Source organism: Morus notabilis, unplaced genomic scaffold (genome assembly GCF_000414095.1).
Source record: "Morus notabilis unplaced genomic scaffold, ASM41409v2 Scaffold1211, whole genome shotgun sequence".
Lineage (NCBI taxonomy): Eukaryota > Viridiplantae > Streptophyta > Magnoliopsida > Rosales > Moraceae > Morus > Morus notabilis.
Window position 1 is genome coordinate 52,959 of NW_010359501.1, and position 19,363 is coordinate 72,321.

General features: G+C 35.0%; 1 protein-coding gene across 2 annotated transcripts; it reads right to left on the reverse strand.

Moving 5' to 3' along the window:
• Positions 1 to 3,612: 3,612 nt before the first annotated feature.
• On the reverse strand, positions 3,613 to 6,665 carry LOC21390365 (G-type lectin S-receptor-like serine/threonine-protein kinase SD3-1). 2 transcript variants are annotated; one of them, XM_024163355.1, is made up of 2 exons: positions 6,245 to 6,665; positions 3,613 to 5,961 (listed from the first exon to the last, which is right to left on the reverse strand). In XM_024163355.1, the coding sequence occupies exon 2, from the start codon at positions 5,948 to 5,950 to the stop codon at positions 3,635 to 3,637; it is 2,316 nt and encodes a 771-aa protein (XP_024019123.1). In that variant the 5' UTR covers positions 5,951 to 5,961; positions 6,245 to 6,665; the 3' UTR covers positions 3,613 to 3,634. The 2 variants fall into 2 exon arrangements, with proteins under 2 accessions (XP_024019123.1, XP_024019124.1); XM_024163356.1 differs by having other exon boundaries at positions 3,613 to 5,952; positions 6,245 to 6,254.
• Between the last annotated feature and the right edge of the window lie 12,698 nt (positions 6,666 to 19,363).

Sequence of the window (19,363 nt, forward strand, 5' to 3'; positions counted from 1 at the left end):
TGGTGTTTGAGGTTGGCTAAGAAATCTTGCCAAGTGGTCAGCAAATTGTTGGCCTTCATCCATTGATACTAGTGGGCAGCTCGGCCTTCCATATGAAAGACATGATGCGAAGGCGTAGAGTATCATGTGTGCCATGAAAGTCAAAAAACTCCTTAATGCGGAAAACCCATCCATTAGGATCGGACCCATCGAACTTCATAACTTCCATTTTCATGGAATGGAACACCGGAGAGAACTCAGTACCACCGGGAAACACCTCCGATGTTGGATGCACCTTGGAATGTTGACTCGAAAACCCAAAGGAAGCGCCTGGAGAACCATGAATATGATAGTGTAAATCCTCGAGACGAGAATCTACCGTGGTCATATATTGCTGCATAGTCTGATGAAGAGACATAGTTTGACCCTCAAATTGAGCCTGTAGAGCCTTCACTGCAGCCAACACATCCAAATCTGCCATGAATAACGCAATGAAAGCACCAATGATACGACTAACCTGCAATCAATAGCAAGATTAGAAGTGAAATAACACTCTTCGAACGAGTGCCAGCTCCAAGACCAGAACAATTAGAGATCGAAAAAATAGAAGAGAAACAGATATCAAAGTGAGGGAAGAATAGAGAATAAGAAGAGAAGGGAAAATAATTCTATTGATTCATTAATTTATCATCTTCTTCCCAAAACCGTTTATATATGCCTCACCTTGATAATCTCAGAATGGAAGGCCAAAAGGAACCGCCTAACATAAAGTAGTTATAAACAAAAATTGATTAAAAAAATGATGACAGAGTATAAAAGAACTTTTGTCACTCCCGAGGTCTTTTCCTTTAGGAAAATCCATTCTTTAAATGACACAGGAGTAGGAGTTCTTCTTTTACAGCGAAACTCAGAAAAAATTTAAATTTGAGTTACAATTTTATTTGAATTCATATTCTTTTATAAAATTCGAGTTTGAACTCAAGTTTAAACTCAAGTTTGGGGCTAAACTCGAGTTCAAATTTTTCCATCAACTCGAGTTCATAAACTTGAATTCAAGTTAATGAACAATATTTTTTTTATTCTTAAAAATGTCATAACTTTTTCGTTTTAATTTTGATTTGGATGGTTTTTTTTTCTATGCAGTCACAACGAAAAGAATAATAAAACCCAACTCATATACCCTATTAAAATTTTTCATCACCATTGAGTTTTTATCAAAATACTATCTAAATACAAATTTAAGTTTTGACTCACCCATACACAAACTCAAAAAGATTCTCAATTCAAAACATAACTCGGGCCCCGTTCATTTCACCGATTCGAGTTTAGAATTTGAGTTTTGTTACAAAGCTCTCAGAAACAGTCACATCTAATTTTTTTACTACAGTAAAAAGCTCTCACATAAAGTCACATTTTAACTCGAATTAAAAACTCAAATCAGCAAACTAAATGGGCCCCAAATGTGCACATTCAAATACAAACTCAAATTACAACCTCAATTCAAGTTATAACTAAAACTCAACTTAAGATTATAATTCAAATTATCCTTACTCAAAAATGTAAAAGAACAACCCCATAATCGTCTAGCCACGCTGGTGGTTTCTTGATTCACATTGGGCCTTTGGTGGGCTGATCTGTGGGCTGGGCTATCTCCGTTTCCGTAGAGGGCCCAAGTTCTGTTTCGGGTAGCTCCTCTTGCTGAACTTCGGGCTGCAGCAGTGAAATGGGCATGGATGTATCAATCAGTTTTTTTTTTTTTTTTTTTTTTTTTTTTTCACTTCAAAGCTTCAGGTCAAAGCCGGTAACAATCAAGTGTGCAAACGTCTTCAATTGGTAAAACAAATGATGGGGTCCATAGCTAATCCAACAAACCTTTCTTCGCGAAATTAATTCCTAATTCTCTCCCTTTCCTTAATCTTTCCCAAGGCTAAGATGCCCAAATATGCATTTTTCCCTTATCTTCAAAAATGAAGGCTCAAGCCTGGTATAATAGCCTACCTCTTCACTCTACAATTGAAGCCCAATACAGTGTCCTTCCGGAAATCTCGGCCCCTTTGTCTATCTCAATCACACACATTCCAAAATGGGTAAATGGGGAAACATATTTTAGATGGAGATTAGAAATAAGTAGCATTAATATAGATTAAAGAGAGTAAATAGTCAATTTCGGGGAGTAGTAAGAAAATTGTATTACCTTTAAAAAAAATTGTATTTTTTTGGTAAGTTGATAAATTAAGAATATCCTTGTTAATTAAATATAGTATATACCAAGTAAATATAACTTTTCCAAAAATTTGGGAATTTTAGTGTGATGAAAATCTCAAATCGTTTCTCTTACAATTTCTTCATATAAAATTAATACAAAAGTTTAAGCCCAAAAATTAGGACATTACAATTCCCTATATAAAAGTTTTTTCCCCGAAACTTAAAATAAAACTGAAAAATTCTTTCTCATATCCGCTTCTAACTCCCAAGTCACTTCTTCGACTACATGATTCCTCTAAATGACCTTCACAAGTTCAGCTATTTATTAGGCCCTTTTTTAATTTGCCTAAAAAATGATTAAACGAAAAAGTAATAATTATGTGACCAGCTTTGGCTAATAATTAGAGTGTAAATGACTAAAAAACAAAACAAAAGAAAACCACAAATTACAGTTAATATTCTTGAGCCCCCTCATTACATGAATATAAGCGAAAGACAAAAGCTACCTTGGCCTATTTTCCTCAGCAAAAAGGTTTTTCCTTGGTTGTTAAAAGCCACTTTATCAAAATTCTATGAAGGCAACACACGGAATAAAGCTCAAAATCTGCCTTGGGGACTTTCCAATAGCATATATTTTTAAGGCCGTTTAGTTCGTTGATTCGAATTTTTAATTTGAATTGAAATGTGATTTTATGTGAGCTTTTTACTGTAACAAAAAAGTTAGATGTGATTGTTTGTGAGAGTTTTTTACTGTAGAACTCGAATTAACGAAATGAACGGAAGCATTATGGGCACAATTAGTCCTAAACTTTGAGGGCATGTTCTTTTGTCCAAAAAAAAAAACTTAAAAAAAGACAACTTGAGTTCCAACTTTATTCAAGTTCACATTCTTTTAAGTTTTAACTTTATTCAACTTTACTCAACTTTATTCAAGTTACAACTTCAACTCAAGTTATAACTCAAATTCAACTCAAAAATTACACTCAAATTACACTCCAAAAAAACAACCCTAAGTATAGTGACATTTTAATGGCTCAACTTTAACTTTTAGCTTATTAGTCATTGAATTTCGGACTATTTGGAATAGAAAATGAAAATGTTATGGTAGAAAGAAACAAAGGAACACAAGCTAAATGGCACATTTGAAAACTTGCATTAGAAGATGATGCTCTTAAACATATGTCCCACAACTGCGCAAGAGATTGGAAGCAAAATATTTGGCTTGTCTATTTCCTAGAAGCAGGTGCCAAATTGTCATCCTATGGTTAGTGTCTACTATACACAGCTTGCATAATGACAAAATGGAAAAAAAAAAAAAAAAAAAAAAAAAAAAAAAAAAAAAAAAAAAAGAAAAAATAAAAAAGGAAAACTTCAAAAGCGGCGGGGCGGTTCTTGTGAATTCCTTGTTTTTGTCTATTTAAAAAAAAAGAGAGAATAAAAATGGAAAACTTCAAAATCGGCGGGAATCTGGTTCGGAGCCTGCATCCGACGACTCTTCTTCCTCTGGCTGCCTCTGACTAGCAAAAGGCGGTGGCGGGGGATCAACACTCAATGTACCCTCCAAGACCTTTACTACTTCTCTCACAGAAGGTCTCATACGCTCGTCCACTTGGAGACACCAAAACGCGATTCTCAACACTCGGTCAAGCTCTCCCAAGTCTACCCCGCCGTTGATCCTTCTGTCTACTACACTCGGAGCATTTCCCTCCATCCACTCCTTGTAAACCCAATGAGAGAGGTCTTCATCTCCTTTGCTCCCACTCACAATTGTTAGTACCATCTTTCCATAATCTTCTACATCCCTTTCTGCAGAAGAGGCAGAGCTTGACGTCGTTTCAGTGATCACTCTGTGAAGCCCAAATTCCGTCACCTTGGCCTCAAATTTCTCATCCAAGACCACATTTTCACACTTCAAATTCCCATGGCTAACAAACTCCCGGCACCCCGTATGAAGATAACAAATAGCCCTTGCCACGCTCAAGCATATCTCAACTCTCTTTCCCCAAGTCAGTTTCTTACACAACTTAGGATCTTCTATGTATTTCTGTATAGAACCATTCTCAGCATATTCATATATCAAAAACCTATGGTTTAACTCGCAACAGTAGCCTTCCAGCTTAATAAGGTTCTTGTGATAAATGCTTCCTAACTTCGAAACAGCAACTCGATATTTCCTTTCCTCTATGGTTGATTTCATGTCTTTGACTGCAACAGGCTGGTTGTTTGGAAGCATGCCTTTGAACATTGTGGGACCGATCTGGTGCTCTAAGTTCCCAGTGACATCCTTAATTTCCGAGAAGGATAACACGATCAAACCGTTTGTGTTTGCTCCTGCATACCCTAAGGAAGCTTTCCTCCTTAGTGATATTCTTCTTCTTCTAAAGATAAGGAAAAGAACTACCATCTGAACCATAATGAATAAAACAGATGTTCCTGAAACTGCTCCCAATAGACAAGGAACACAAAGCTCGAAAGGACCTTTATGTTTAGTATCTCGAGAGGATGTCACAATGCTGGGATTGACAGCCATTGGATCAGAACACTTCTTGACAAAAGATACTGAACTCAGAGAAGGATCGGCATAGCCACTCAGATATGGCGTTTTCTTTAGCAAGCACCGAGCAGTTCCATCATTGGTGAAGGTCGCAGCTGTACAAAGCCGGTCATTCAGGCACAAGCTTTCGCACTCCTGTGAACTAATCCCCGATACCAGGTCATCGTTCGGAGGATACATCCCGTACAAAAACATGTGCTGGTAATTGAGCATGTTAGAGCCAGATTTGCACAGCTGTGGAGTTGGAATCAAACACCTTGGTATGGACTCATTTGTAAGCCTAAATGGGCATTTGCAGACAGGGGATGCTGATTCTGTAAAGACACAAATGCCGTGCTGGCCACAAGTTGCGAAAACATTGCACTGATTCTCAACAGCTTGCCAGACCGTTCTCCATGACCGTGAAGCTTCTGACCAAGAATATAGTCTCATATTACCATCAACATCCAGCCTAAGATATCGGAAACGAATTGAATCGTTGTGATCTTCTCCAAACACCGACCATATAGGTTTCCATCTCTGGTCTCGGATCTGTAGTGCCCCATTAGACATGAGAAGAGCCGTGACATTAGAACTAGAAGGGCTTCTACTTGTCCAGAAAGTGACATGACTATCCCACCTTAGCTGCAATTGACCCGAAGCATTCATAAATAGAGAGTAGTAACTGGACATGGAATTCCTGCTCGCAGCTCGAAGCGTATGAAGCACAGAAAAGTTCTGCCCCGGAAGAAGCGTGTCTGAAGGAAGATCGAAACTTTGCCAAACTACATTTTTCTTCTCAGTGAACAGAACAAAATTTCCATTGTCCTGAACAGCAGCTGATGCAACAGACAATAGACTGGTTTTACTGGTCCACACAGTGACACCCTTCAATGAATCAACCAAAACCATATCTCCATCATTCTTAATCTGAAAATAAGAACTATCACCAACAGTCAGATCAGCTCCCACAACCCAAACAACATCTTGTTTATCCACCGGGATCAATTTCGAATTGAATCGGATGCCAACACTGTACTGGTTTGGCTGGTCCGAAATGTTGAAGAATCCGAATGCAAAATAACTATTGGGGGAGACCCAAAAGTTGTTTTCAGAAACAGAAAGTTTAGAGCCCAAAGGAATCTGTGAAACAACAGAATGCCACAACAACCCAACATAGAGACATAGCACAAAAGGCCATTTAAGGAGATATCCATTCTGTTGTTCAAGCATATCTGAATATGCTTTGGGGAGGAACAAAAACAGGAAATTAGAATAATAACCGACTCTTAAACCATATAGACATAACAAATTAACTGAATTTGAACCTTGATGTTATACAATGAAAAGGGCAAAAGCTTAAAATGACATGTTTTAAGACTGGCATTTGACTAATCAGTAAGTACATGACAGAGGAAAAGAGAGCTAAAATTTCAGACTTTTATATTGGTAAATGAAAAGAGAGATAAAGTTTTACAAAAGTCCCAAACTAATACAATATGAAACTTAATAGTCAGAATTTTGTACCTGAAAAAGATGGTCAAAACCCCCGATGTTCAAGAAGCCCGCGTAGAATGCCACCACAAAGACCATATCAAAAATATCATATCCTTATTTTTTGGGCACATGATAGGAAAAAAAAATGACAAATTGAGAGTGAAAATTTTGAACGATTTGTAGGATATGACCTAGAGGGGAAAAAAATGGAAAACTTGGTGGATGTGAATGAGCTGTAAAGGAATAGAGAAAAAAATGGGATTTTTTTTTTTTTATGAGAAAGTGGGTGTTGAATGAAAACTTGGGGAAGAAAAATGGGACCCAAAATTAAGGCCAACGGATACGTAGTTTGGGCAAGGCAATCACTTTCAGGGTTAAAAAAATAGAAAACCCTGTCAAATGATATGGCAACAACCCAGCTTTAAGGATTAAATAAGCAGATAAATGAAGAAAAAATTTCAAATTTTCAATAAAAACAATAAATGCAAAAAAAAAAAAAAAAGATACTCATTTATGGAATAAGCTTCATCAATGGATACAAACCCGAGAATTTCCCCAAACTTAAGGAAAATCAAACTGGGCAACTTTCTGATTCAAACTAAGAATACAGTAAAACCCAAAACCATAATCTGAAAATCTGATGACTCTGAACTAAATTGGAGCTTCATGTGTAAAGCTTGAAGGGAAATGTTCATTTCTTTTTCCTTTCCTTTTCTGGGGAAGCTTTTCAAGGGGCTTTTTTTTCCTGAGAAACAAACAGGTTAGGGCATGTAAAAGTAAAGATAGACACTTGAACACTGGAAAAAACTGAAATGGATTTTCTTAGTGGTCCTGAAACTGAAGAAACGTATCTGGGTTTTAAGAAAAAGTTGGAATCTTAAAAGCTTTTAAGAAGAACAGAAGGGGGGGAAAAAAACTGTGTTTGAGTACAAATGGGTACGAGAAAAAGAAGCAAAAGAAGAAGAAAATCTGAAAGAAAGAGCAAAATGTAAGAGAAAGCTGAAAGAGAAGAGAAGAGAATGAATGGCAGTGTGTGAAAGCAAGCTCTGTGAAGAACAATAAGAGAAATAGTAGTATTTTGGTCAGTGACTACTGACCAGAGAGATTTTATTTTTAATTCCTTTCCTATTTTGGTTTGTGTTTTATTACAAGTGTTTTTCAATTTTTCATTTCTTTCTTTTATTTCTTTTTTTTTTTTGAAAACAAATGATAATTGGGTACGGTTCATACAGTTAGAAAATTTGAGATCCAAGAAGAATGCGACAAAACATTCCAGTCTCCCACGTAAACTCCCACTTCAATGTTTTTTTTTTTCTTAAATGAAGCAAAAAAAAAAATTGTTATTTTTTCTTATTAACAAAAAAAAAAATGTTTTTTTCTGCTTTTTTTTCATTTTTTGAATTATTTTCATAAATATCCTTAAATTATGTATTACATTTTAAAGTGTCTGAACGTTTAGTTCATGAATTTACGATCATGATTCAGAGTTATTTTTTATTTTTATATATATTTTGTGTAAAAAAATATTGTAACGAATTATGAACCATAATTTAAATCATGACATAAATACACTAACTAAACACACCCGTATAGTTTGCTTATTCGAGTTTTTAATTCGAGTTGAGATGTGACTTTATGTGAGAATTTTTTATTATAGCAAAAAAGTTAGATGTGACTGTTTTTTAGAGTTTTTTACTGTAATAAAATTCAAATTCTAAACTCAAATTGATAAAATAAATGAGATTAATTTTTTAAAACGATTCGAAACACCCCTCACGTATAGAAAATAGATTATTGCCCCTCTGTCCAATTCCGTCTATAAATTTAAGAGAACGCTGCCGTCACATGAAATTCAAAGTGTAGGAATATAAAAAGTCCAAAATACCCTCTAATTAGTTAACCACAAAATAGAAACTAAAAATAGAATTATAAAATATTTCATAAATATTCTTAAGTTGTCGGAATCCGAAAAACACAAAAAAAATATAAGGGCTTATTCATTTTCATTTTTTGAATTAGAGTGACTTAAGTTTAGATTTTAATTTGAATTAAAGTATATTTAAGTATGATTTGAGTTGAGTCTCTAATTTGAGTTTATATTTAGATGGGCACATTTTGAGTTATGATTTGATTTGAGAAATTTGAGTTTATATTTAGGTGGGTCAAAACTTGAATTTATATTTAAATAGTATTTTAATAAAAACTCAATGGTAATGAAAAATTTTAATAGAGTATATGGGTAGAGTTTTATTCGTCTTTTCGTTGTGAACGCATAAAAAATCATTTCAATCGAAATTAAAACGAAAAAGTTACGGCGTTTTTAATAATAGAAAAAATATTGTTCATTAACTTGAATTTGAGTTTAAAAACTTAAGTTAAAGAAAAAATTTAAGCTTAAATTTTAATCCCAAACTCAAATTAAAACTCAAGTTTAAATTTAACTTTTACAAAAGAACATAAACTTAAATAAAGTTATAACTGGAGTTCAAATTTTTTTTTTTATTTCAACATTTTCCTCAAATTTTTTTCAGATCTCCCTCCCGTCCGTCACCTCTTGCTTGCCGGCGCCTCCCATGTCGCTTGCTCACCGCCCCGCTCTTCCCCTCTCTCCACCCTATCAACGCAAAACCTGACCAATCGCAGCGCTCCCGGTGAGGAAGAAGCTCCCACACGCGATCTCCAGTCTTCTTCGGCTTCGGCGAGGCTTTCAGATCCAAACTCGTACCGAGCATCCATAGAACGGCACACTCCGGCCTCATCGATGGCGGTTTGATTGGCGCTCTAGGCATGTGACATTTGCTACATATCTGGGATCTACACTGTGGATCTGGTGCGACCAAAAATGCTGGTTTCACGTCACCTTCAACGCCCATCGAAACTATTGGCTTATGTTCAATCTCTTTACTGGGATTCCAATAGTTGATTTTGATGAAATTCCGTCTTGAATGAAATGACTTGGTTTTAGTTTTGTTTCTCTTTTAAGATTCTTGATTGTTGATGTGATTTAGAAACTTTGTCCCAAAAAAGAAAAAGATTTCGGAGCTTTGTTTTAGAGGAATATGAATAGATGCACTTGAAAGAAGCAAGAATAGAACTTGTTTATGTTTGATCATATCTCTAGATTTGATCCTATGTTCATGATCTTAGATAGTAGCAGCAACAGTATGAATTTTTTTAAATTTATCTCTTTTATTTTTTGTTTTGTTTGTTTTTAATTAGTCTTTAAATTTTATTTGATTTTTGTGATTTTAGATTAAGGTTAATAGGTTTGTAAATTAATAATTAAGGTTTATATTCTAAAATGCCTTTCTTACACTTTAATTGACATGTCAAGTCAGCATTTGTTAAAATTGTAAATGGAACTAGAATGAGGGATCAATTTGATCTATTTTTTATATATCAAAGAGTGTTTTGAATCGTTTTAAAAAATTAAGAACACTTTAAAACAAGATACATAATTCATGAACATTTATGAAAATAATTCTTGTTTTTTCTTTTTATTCCTACAAATAGTTCTCAAACTTTATCTTTTCCTTTTTAGCTTTTAAAACGTTCTAACTTAGCCTCATTTATCACTTTATTTCAGTTTTAGTTCCTTATTTAAATTAAGTAATAAAAAGATGATATACACGTAATATTGATAAAAATAACACTGATTTTGACGAAAAGTAATATTCTGCCTAGAGAAATTTATCTATACTTCATAATGTTTTAACATTTATAGTATGTTTAATTACTAGGATTGAGAAAAGGGAGTTAAAAATGAGAATCAATCTCATATTTATTTGTTCTTTTTTATCTTAGAATGAGAGTGAAATTGATGGGCTCTACTCAAATTTAAAATTAAGGAATGAGATTGGTACTCTCATGCCCCCTTAAGATTGAAACTCTTATTCCTAATATTAACATTAAATTACTATCATACTCAAATTTTACTATAAATATACAATTCAAAATAAAATTCAAAAAATAATAATTACAACATATGTTTATTATTTTATTTGCCTAAAATTATTATATGAGCATAATTATTGTTAACGTTAATATAATAAATATGTACTTTATTTTTTAATAAATTATAATTAACATTATTTTTTTATTTTATTTATTTTATTTAAATTTTTAACAATTTATTTTTATATTTTAAATAATTGTATAATTTATATTTATTATTTTAATACACTATTATCATACTAAATATTTTAATTATGATTAATTTTAATATAATAAGTACACAATTTATTTTTTAAAACGAAAATATCAAATTGACTTAAAGGGTATATTAGTACTTTAACACTGTTTTATTTTAATTCTGGGTGTATGTAAACGCATAAATAGAATTTGGAGTGACTCGATTCTAAATCCTGTCACTAAGTAAACAACTTATTCTTTCAATTCCTGTCACGCCTCCGAACAGGAGTTAGTGACGTGGAGGCTTGCTTAGAAACTAAACCTGATTAAGAAAATGGTTAAACAATTAACATTTCAAAATTTGATTTCAAATCCCAAAACACTTAGGTATTTTCAAACAAGCCCAGCTATTTTAACGAAATCGAGTTTTAAGAAAAAGTGAGGCGGACTCTACAAAACGCAATCACTGTCAAGATCAACATCCAAAGTCAGCCTCCGGCGTCCACAAGGTTACAATTTGTGCATACATAAATAAATAAATAAAAGTAAGTAACGGATATCAACCACAATCTAGTTATGTTTAAGGCTTTACAATCCATAGTTAATACATGCCTTAATGAGTCTGGTAAAGATGGCAACTACTTCACCGCTTCCTTTCTTCTAGAACTGAATTCCTCACCTATTATGCGCTACTTCTAGCGTTGCCTGGGTGGGGTTAAATACATTTGAAACATAGAAAAATGAGCGAAAGGCCCAATAGGATAAGATTTATAAAACTGAATAAATAAGTAAGTAATAAAATGAAATACTAAGGCCTGAAATAATCAATCGGAACCAAACAACCTTTTTCTGAAAGGTAAAGAAACTGAAATTTCATATTACAGGCAACCAACAAGTAATTTAAGTAATTAAATTACTTACGACCAAAGCAAGGCCTTAACACCACCGTAGTGGCCCGTCTGGGTTTCGGGTTCTACCCCCAAGGATACGATCTCCATATCTTATCTAGGCCATCAACGGGCTTACCAATTCGCAAGGTATCTTATCTTAAGAAAATGTTTATTAAAAACTTGAAATCAGTCTATTATGAGATCAATAGCGAAAATCAAGCTATTGTTTTGAAATACTTTTCTTTATCAACATATCCTTATCTTTTGAAAACATTACTTGGTCAAAACACTTTAAAACAGGCTTACAATGATATGGGAAGAATATCCTATCTCTCGGATGTCAAACTTGTAGCTAACTTCTCGTCACCCTAACCTCCACTTTCCTTACAGCTTTAATACTTAACCTTCTCCACTAGCTTTATCACAAAAGTAATGTCTTAAGATATATTTCTTATTCCTAAAATGAATTAAGCTCAATCATGTCTAATTGTTTCCTATTAGTGTGCCTTGACTCAAATCCAAGTTTCACAAATGATTTTATAATTCAGTTTAAGGGTTCTTTAAAAATTGAAATCCAATTTATGGGTTTGGTTTCCTATTTAATTTCAGCTTAAAAACAAGTTTTTAAAGAAATTTCGGCACCATGCTAGCATAAATAGCAAAAATGCCAAACTTGCAATTCAAGTTCAATTTCAAAATAAATTCTCCAGAAATCATCAAAACCAGTTTCTAATCAATTCAACAAGTCCCAAAACTAAAAACCCCCAATTTTAATTCAATTCTAGCAACAATTGTTCAAATCCAAACACTAACTAAAAATTATTCAGATATAACTAAAATTTCAAGTTCTCAAATCAATAACTCAAATTCAAGTGTGCATTTTTAAGAAATCTTTACCTCAAAGTGATTGAAGCTTGTTTCTCTCCATTTCTCTCATTTTTGTTTTTTTTTTCTTTCTGTGGGTCTCGGCCAGAGAGAGAGACGGCCGGAGAGAGAAACGGCCGGCGGGAGAGAGAGAGAACTCGGAGAGGTTATGGCCGGCATGGAAGAAGAAAAGAGAGAGAGAGAGAGAGAGAGAGCGAGATGCGGTGGTGGGAGAAACTAAAGGAGAGAGAAAGAGAAAAGAAAAGAAAGAAAGAGAGAGAGGTGTGTGGGCTGCACGGGAAGGAAAGAAGAAAAGGGAAAAGAAGAAAAGGAAAAAAATGGAAAAAGAAAAGAAAAGAAGAAAAAAAAGAAAAAAATGGAAAATGGAAAAATGGAAAAAAAAAGGAAAATACATTAAAATTTAAGTGTATTTTCAAAAACTTTTAGCGTGAAATCATAAATACTAAAAATGATTTAAAGTTCCTTGATTAATTGAGAAAATCAAATTAGGAACACTAATAACTCACAATTTAGCATAATTAAACATGTTTAATTCTGGAGGGCGTTACAATTCCTCACTCTGAATCCTACCCACTCTAAAGCCTGCCCACTTCAATTCATGATCATTGGACCATAGATCCAGAGGGGATGACGTGGCAGGGGTGTGCACGTGTGAGTATTTGACTCGTTGGTGGCGGTTCCAACGTGTCCAAAACACTTAACGGGCCTTCGAAGTAGATAACTATGGTAGGACCTCCGACAATGGTGTGGTTTGCTTAGGCCCAAATTAGGCCGAAGAACACGTGTTCTAGACCCTTTTTGTTGCCAAAATCACGAAAGTATTATTGCAAAAAATGTTAGAAAATCTAAAAAAAATAATAATGAAGAATTTTGCGAATGAAGAATGGTGGGAGGAGTGATCACGTAGTTGATGGAGGAGATGACTCGAGAGATGGATAAGGCTTTTTGATGGAGAAGAGCTCCAAAATCAGTTTTTGAGCTGCTTTGGAGGCTTTGAATATGTTTCTTCACTAGTGGATAAGGCGCAAATGTAGAAAAATAATACGGAGGAGTCTTGTGAAAGAGCTCTGAAAGCGAATGCAGGTTATTCTTAGAGCGTGGAGAACGTTTGAAAAACTGCTTCTGACGGTGGATGAGAGTAGGTCTGATGTTGGAGGCTTGAATACTTTCCAAAAGTGTGAAAACAACTCTTAGAACGCTCTCAGGTGGTGTTGGAAGAGGATTGAAAAGTGTTCTTGAGGAGTTTCTAAGGAGGTCAACACTTAGACACTATGGAGTTCCTCAAGAATTTGAAGAAGGCTTCAAGTCTTTGTAGCAAAAGACGTGAAGAAGGCACTCAAAAAGAGATTTTAGAGTGAGTTCTCAAGAGTTTTAGTACTCAATAGAGTGACAATGAGGTCTTATGTGTCGATCTAGTGTGCAAGTATGTTGGTGGTGAAATGAAGAGGGTGGGGGGGGTATTTATAAGAGGAGATGGGAGTGCTTGACAACTACTCTGACAAAGGTCTGAACACTCATGTCCTTTTAAAGGAAGGCTATCAGAGCCCTTTCTTGGTTTGACAAAGAGATAGTTTGGAAAAGGAATGGAAGATTCTGGAATAAAAGAAATGATGGTGGGCTGTTGGAGCATTCCCATTCAGAAAAGAAGGTGTCAGATGGCTTTCTAAGTTTGATGAAAAGACTCACTGAAAATGGGACGCAAAGTTTCTGGAAATTTGCTTCGGCGATGTTGTGATGAAATAAGGCACAAGCAATTCCGTTTCGAGAAAAATCCTAGCTACTTGGTCAGAGGAGGCAAAATGACACCTTAGAACTGGAAATACTTGGAGGCCAAGTTCTGGATTTTGGGCTGATGCGAAATGGCTTCAGACTTGAAATCTCTAATAGTGTTTTACTCAACTAAGTGCTCTAAAAACTTTCCTTTTTAGGGGACTGATCGCATGTCAGACATTCGTCGGAGGATGTTTGTGCGAGAATGACCAAGCATCCATTGTACTTACTCTGACAACATATTGCTCTGACACGATGTTGCTCTGAATGCGCACGAGTGCTCTGAATGGACAACTTGATACGGAAAAGAGCTGGGGAAGCATGCCTGACATGGGAAGTGCTCCGACAGGCATGTCCGATCGTGAGAAAAGCCTCCGAATAAGCCAAGACTAAGGGATTTCTCAGGCCTTTGAGTTTGAGAAAATTTCTTAAGGATCAGGCTTGGGTTTTAGGCCTTTCAAGGGTTGAACTAAAGGATTTTGGGCTTCTAAAGACAAGGAGAAGGCTTTTTTGGGTTGAATCCTCCATCACCCATTCATGTTTAATTTGACTAATTCTGAAAACCCCCCAAGCGGGTTTGAAATTGGTTAAATTAAGGACAATTAGGACTATGTGATCACTCATGGCCTACCAAACCACAACACACGGGAGTTCCCTAAGCGTGACTTGGGTCCACAAAATGAGCCCAATTACGCCACGGGACGCAAAGGATCAAGCCTAGACCCTTAGTGGATCTGATACGAATTCAGGTATCAACACTCATTTTGATTACACGTAGATAAACATGCCACTAATTAAAGGAAGACTAAAGTTAAAACAAAATGATTGTTAAGTGTTTTAAAAGTAAAAAAAAAAAATTAAGAATCAAAAGTAGGGATCAAAGTGAAGAACCATTTGCAAAATAATCCTTTTTTAGCAATTTTTTATTTTTTACTTTTCAAACTTCTTGATTTCTTTTGTAAGGTGTCCCGTCGAATCTTCTATAACCTGATTTTGCCTGTTACCATTATTTTTGTCCATAAAAATGCACCGTCATTTCCAATTCATATCCACATTGGAAACTAATTTCTTATGTATCTTTTTTTAAAAGGGTAATTTCTATGTATTTTTGGTTCATCATGAGTCGCAAGTTTCTATGGGAGTAAGAGCCCGTTTAGTTCATGGATTAGAACCATTTTCGATTTACATGTCTTTTTTGTGAGAGAAAATATTGTAACGAACCATAAACTATGATTCAAATCAGAGAATGAATCCTCCAACCAAATAGGCTCTAATATTATGCTTATTTTACCCAAGCCTAAGCATTTAATATAGTTGTCTCTATTTTTTTTTAGAAAAATTTCATTTCATTAAAACAAAATTACATATTCAAACTAGTCACATGTGAACACCACTTACAATGAAATTCGACCTTAAATATTGATTAGATCCTTCAGTAAATACGGATGAAGTACAGGGGTAAAATACAAGTGCCGACTCAATGGGAAAAACCCACTCAAAATGTAAAGATTGGGCATGACCAAAGCTCGTTAGACAAATTCACTATAGTTAATGAATTAACTCAGTTGACTGAGGCCAAATCTCAAATAATGGAGACACAAGTAACGCGACGTATAATCAAATCTAGTCGGATACCATCACCCATGCTTATCGATAAATGGGTGGGACAAATTGACAAAGTTGTAGGTGGGAAAACACCTCCATTATTACAGAACTAACACAATAACAAAACAACATAAACCAACACCAATAAGGCAGAAGTATCTACAAAATAATAAAAACAACCAAAAAAAATAGCCATAGCCTACTGGGATGACTCAATAGCAACAAGCCAGCCATTGTGCCAGGGAGTAGGCAATCGAATATGAGAATAGCCACCACGAAAGGAGCAGAACTACCAACCACAAAACTAAATACAAAAATCCTCAAAGGAAGCATTGTACCATCAGGATCAAGATCCCCATGCAACAGGCACACCGGAAACAACCTGCATCTCGCATGTTAGAAGCCCCACATATCACACCTCTCAGATATGTCCACCACGACCGCCACCATACCACACCTATCAGCCGCAAGAACTGCCCATGAGACCCTGGTTACCATAAGGGACGGGAGTCTGACAACTAGTTAATGGCGGCGTCAAGACTACATCCTAAGAAGAATGCCAAATTGAGAAACTTTAGCCCCCTCTACGAACGAGAGAGAGAGAAAAAGGAAAAGAAAGAGGAAGAGAAAGAGGAACCCTATTACACTGTGTAGTTGTCTCTATTAACCACTACTTTAGGGGAAAATTATAATGGTTTTGTCTGGTAAGGCAATGATTGAGAATATAAATTAGACTAAAAAATGTTAATTAATCAAATTCGACTAAAAAAAGAAATGTTAATACGAATAAAAAAGTGAGATACCTACCAACGTTATGTATGAGGAAAAAACTACTTATGTCCAATTGGACTCTTGCATCAATGTTAAAGATATGCAATCAAATATAATAAAAAGAAAATATACGTAATCAAATTAACTGTTAACATAGTATTAAGTTTTTTAAGTCAACATCGATTTAGGGGATTCTGCAGAACCTATATTTCATTTGTTGTAAATTTCTTAAGTTATCAGATATACTTATTGTTTGGTTTGAAGACATATTACATGTTTTCTATATTACCACGATAATCTAAGATTATTTATTATCTAATTTAAATGGTTAGGTACGTGATAGTGCGTGGATATCCATTATGATTCAAATTTTGTTGGTTTCATTTTTTTTTTTTAATAAAGTGAGTGTCATATTCCTCACACTATATATATATATAATTACGCTTATTTACTTTAAAAATAGGTAATTATTGTTAACCTGTTGGTAAAAGATTAACAAATATACTTTGCACTTTTTTTTTAAAGTAGAAAAGTGTTTCCCAAACCAAAGAGAAATAAAGGCTATGTTTAGAGTTATTTTTGTTTTTATTTTTCACGTTTTTTTAGAAAGAAAAAATGAAAATGTGAGAGAAACAACGTTTAGCACAATTAAAGATAAAAAAAAATGAAAATGATTTTTTAATTTAGTGTAAAATAAAAGAAAAAAAAAATGCCTTTTAAAAATATCATTTTAGAATAAATTTTAAACACACCAAAACAAAAGGTGCAGCCCATCCTAAGCCTAAAGAAGCAAACGACCTAGTTGAAACATAAGCAAAAGACGAAATAATAGGCAACATCTCGGGAAACAAAATAAATAAATAAATAAAAAGCCCAAAGAGGCCAACAGCTCAACATGTGAGTCGTGAGTGAGGACGTTACCGATCCTCGTCACCCAACCCAACTGAACCGAAAGAAAAGGACTAACAATGAGACTAAAAATCTTAAGCCACTCGACTCTTAATAGAATCTACTTTGCAATTGGAGCATACACCTTCCAACTAGGAATAGCAATAGAACAAGAAGGGGTTGTATTGCGATAAAATCCTATGTATGAAAATAGCTCTACGCAAGTGCATGCAATCGCACAAGTAATATAGTAATGAGTAAAGGTATCGTCTCCACAGGAATTGAGTTCATAAAAAATTGATTACAAAAACCAGTTGCGCTAAAGTGATCGAGAATGATTTGAATGCCAATTTGATATTGATTAAGTAAAATAAACGAGTAAAATAAACTGATGTGATTGAAATGCAAACAAGTGGTAAAACTCAACCGGATCTAAGCTCTAAGCTGTGAATCAATGATGGGTAAGGGCTAGGATTACTGATTTCCCCTCGGTTGCAACTCTGACCACGTTTTGCTATAGGATTATTGTAGCAAAGTTCATTCAGTCAACCTAAAATTCTGCATAATCATCTTCCGACAGATCTATGCTTATAGTTCCTTAAACCAAAACCAACATATTCCTATGCACTTTAGTTTACCAAACCTGAAGTTAAGCACCAATTTTAATATGTTGTACAAGACAATAATATATTCCTATACTATTCCCTTATATTATCCAAGCTTGATCTAACTAAACTAACATTTCCAGAATTAGTTAAGTTTATATTTTCCACTAAATGATGGCCTGTCACTTAACAGAAATTAGATGATATTATACTTGAATAAACAGGATGAAAATTACGCAAGCAATTAGAATAACAAATAAATCTTCATTGCAACTTTGGTTCCATCAATAATCCTAGCTAAAGAATTTAGCTCATGTTTAGTTCAACAAAATCAGAAATAATAACAATAAAAAGCTCCATCCGTTCACAGAGATTAAATACAGAAAGAGGAAGAAAATGGCTAAGCTAGAATCTGAGGCCAAAACAGGTGTGTATCCGTGCTGTACTATCCCCTTCTAGCTCCAGAAACCAGCGCCCACAATTTCTCCTATACTCTCTTCTTTTCTCTCTTCTCAGCTCGTACCAAGAATTCTGTGCGCCTCCCTCTCTGTCTCTAGCTGCCTGGTCAGTACTCTTCTTTTTCCTTTTATACTAGGGCAGGATGAGGTACCTTAATTACATGTGTTCGCCTCAGAGCCAAAACTGATGGTCCCCGCTTTAGTACTCTTACAGCTGTCCCCTCATGTCAGAGTCGGCAATTTGGACCACTGCCAGCTGTACATGAAAATAAACTGCACCAACTTGCACCTTTTTGGTTGCATCTGCGTTGCTATGGCTTTGCTGCAGCAACGGGTTCGTTCCTGCCTTCACTTCCTTTACCGTGCTTTTCTTTCAAATTGCTTTTACCAACACTGCCCTGTTGTTTTCCTGCACTAATTTGTTGGTTGCCGAATCGAATCCCGCAGCGGAAGCGTGGTGGTGCGGGGAAGAGGCGGATCGTGTATAACAAAAATTTTCATAAAACTTTTGAGATACTCTATAGATTATATTAATTTATGCACGAATAAATTAATCTCATTAACTTATATATATCAAGAACTCAATCAGGAAAAATACCTGGAAGCCGACTCGGATGATAACTTGAGTTCTTTGACCACGAACAGTCCTTGCTCTAATCTTTGTGTTTAGATAACCAATGTCTTTCACGTCAATTCCTAGAATCCACGAAGACGTGTGTGTGGGCACACATGAGACAAAACGGGTTACAATAAACACTCGAATTTTCACAAACACCATCACATGCACGATGTGGAATTTTTGAAGAAAACTTTTTTCCTTCCTTTCTCTCTTGAGAATTTCGGCCAGCCTTAACCCTTAGGGCTGAAAAATTGTTTCCAAAATTTCTATAAAGAAATTTTGGCTACCTCTAAACTTAGGGCAAAAAACCATTCCGAAAATTGTCTCAAAAATAGTATTTATAGAGTAGAAGTCAAACTTCTAGAAAGAATTCAATCTCTATCTCCAATTTGAATTTCGAACCAAAATTCTCCTCTATCCCTTATCCCTTGTGGCCGGCCATACTAAGGATTCCTATCCCTGTGTGTGGCGCCAATACTGGATAGGGAAGGAAGAGAAAATCATCCTTTATCATGTAGTCCAATTTT

Coding starts and splice junctions, on each gene's coding strand:
- LOC21390365 (XM_024163355.1), bottom strand. CDS start 5,950: ATGCTTGAACAACAGAATGGATATCTCCTTAAATGGCCTTTTGTGCTA.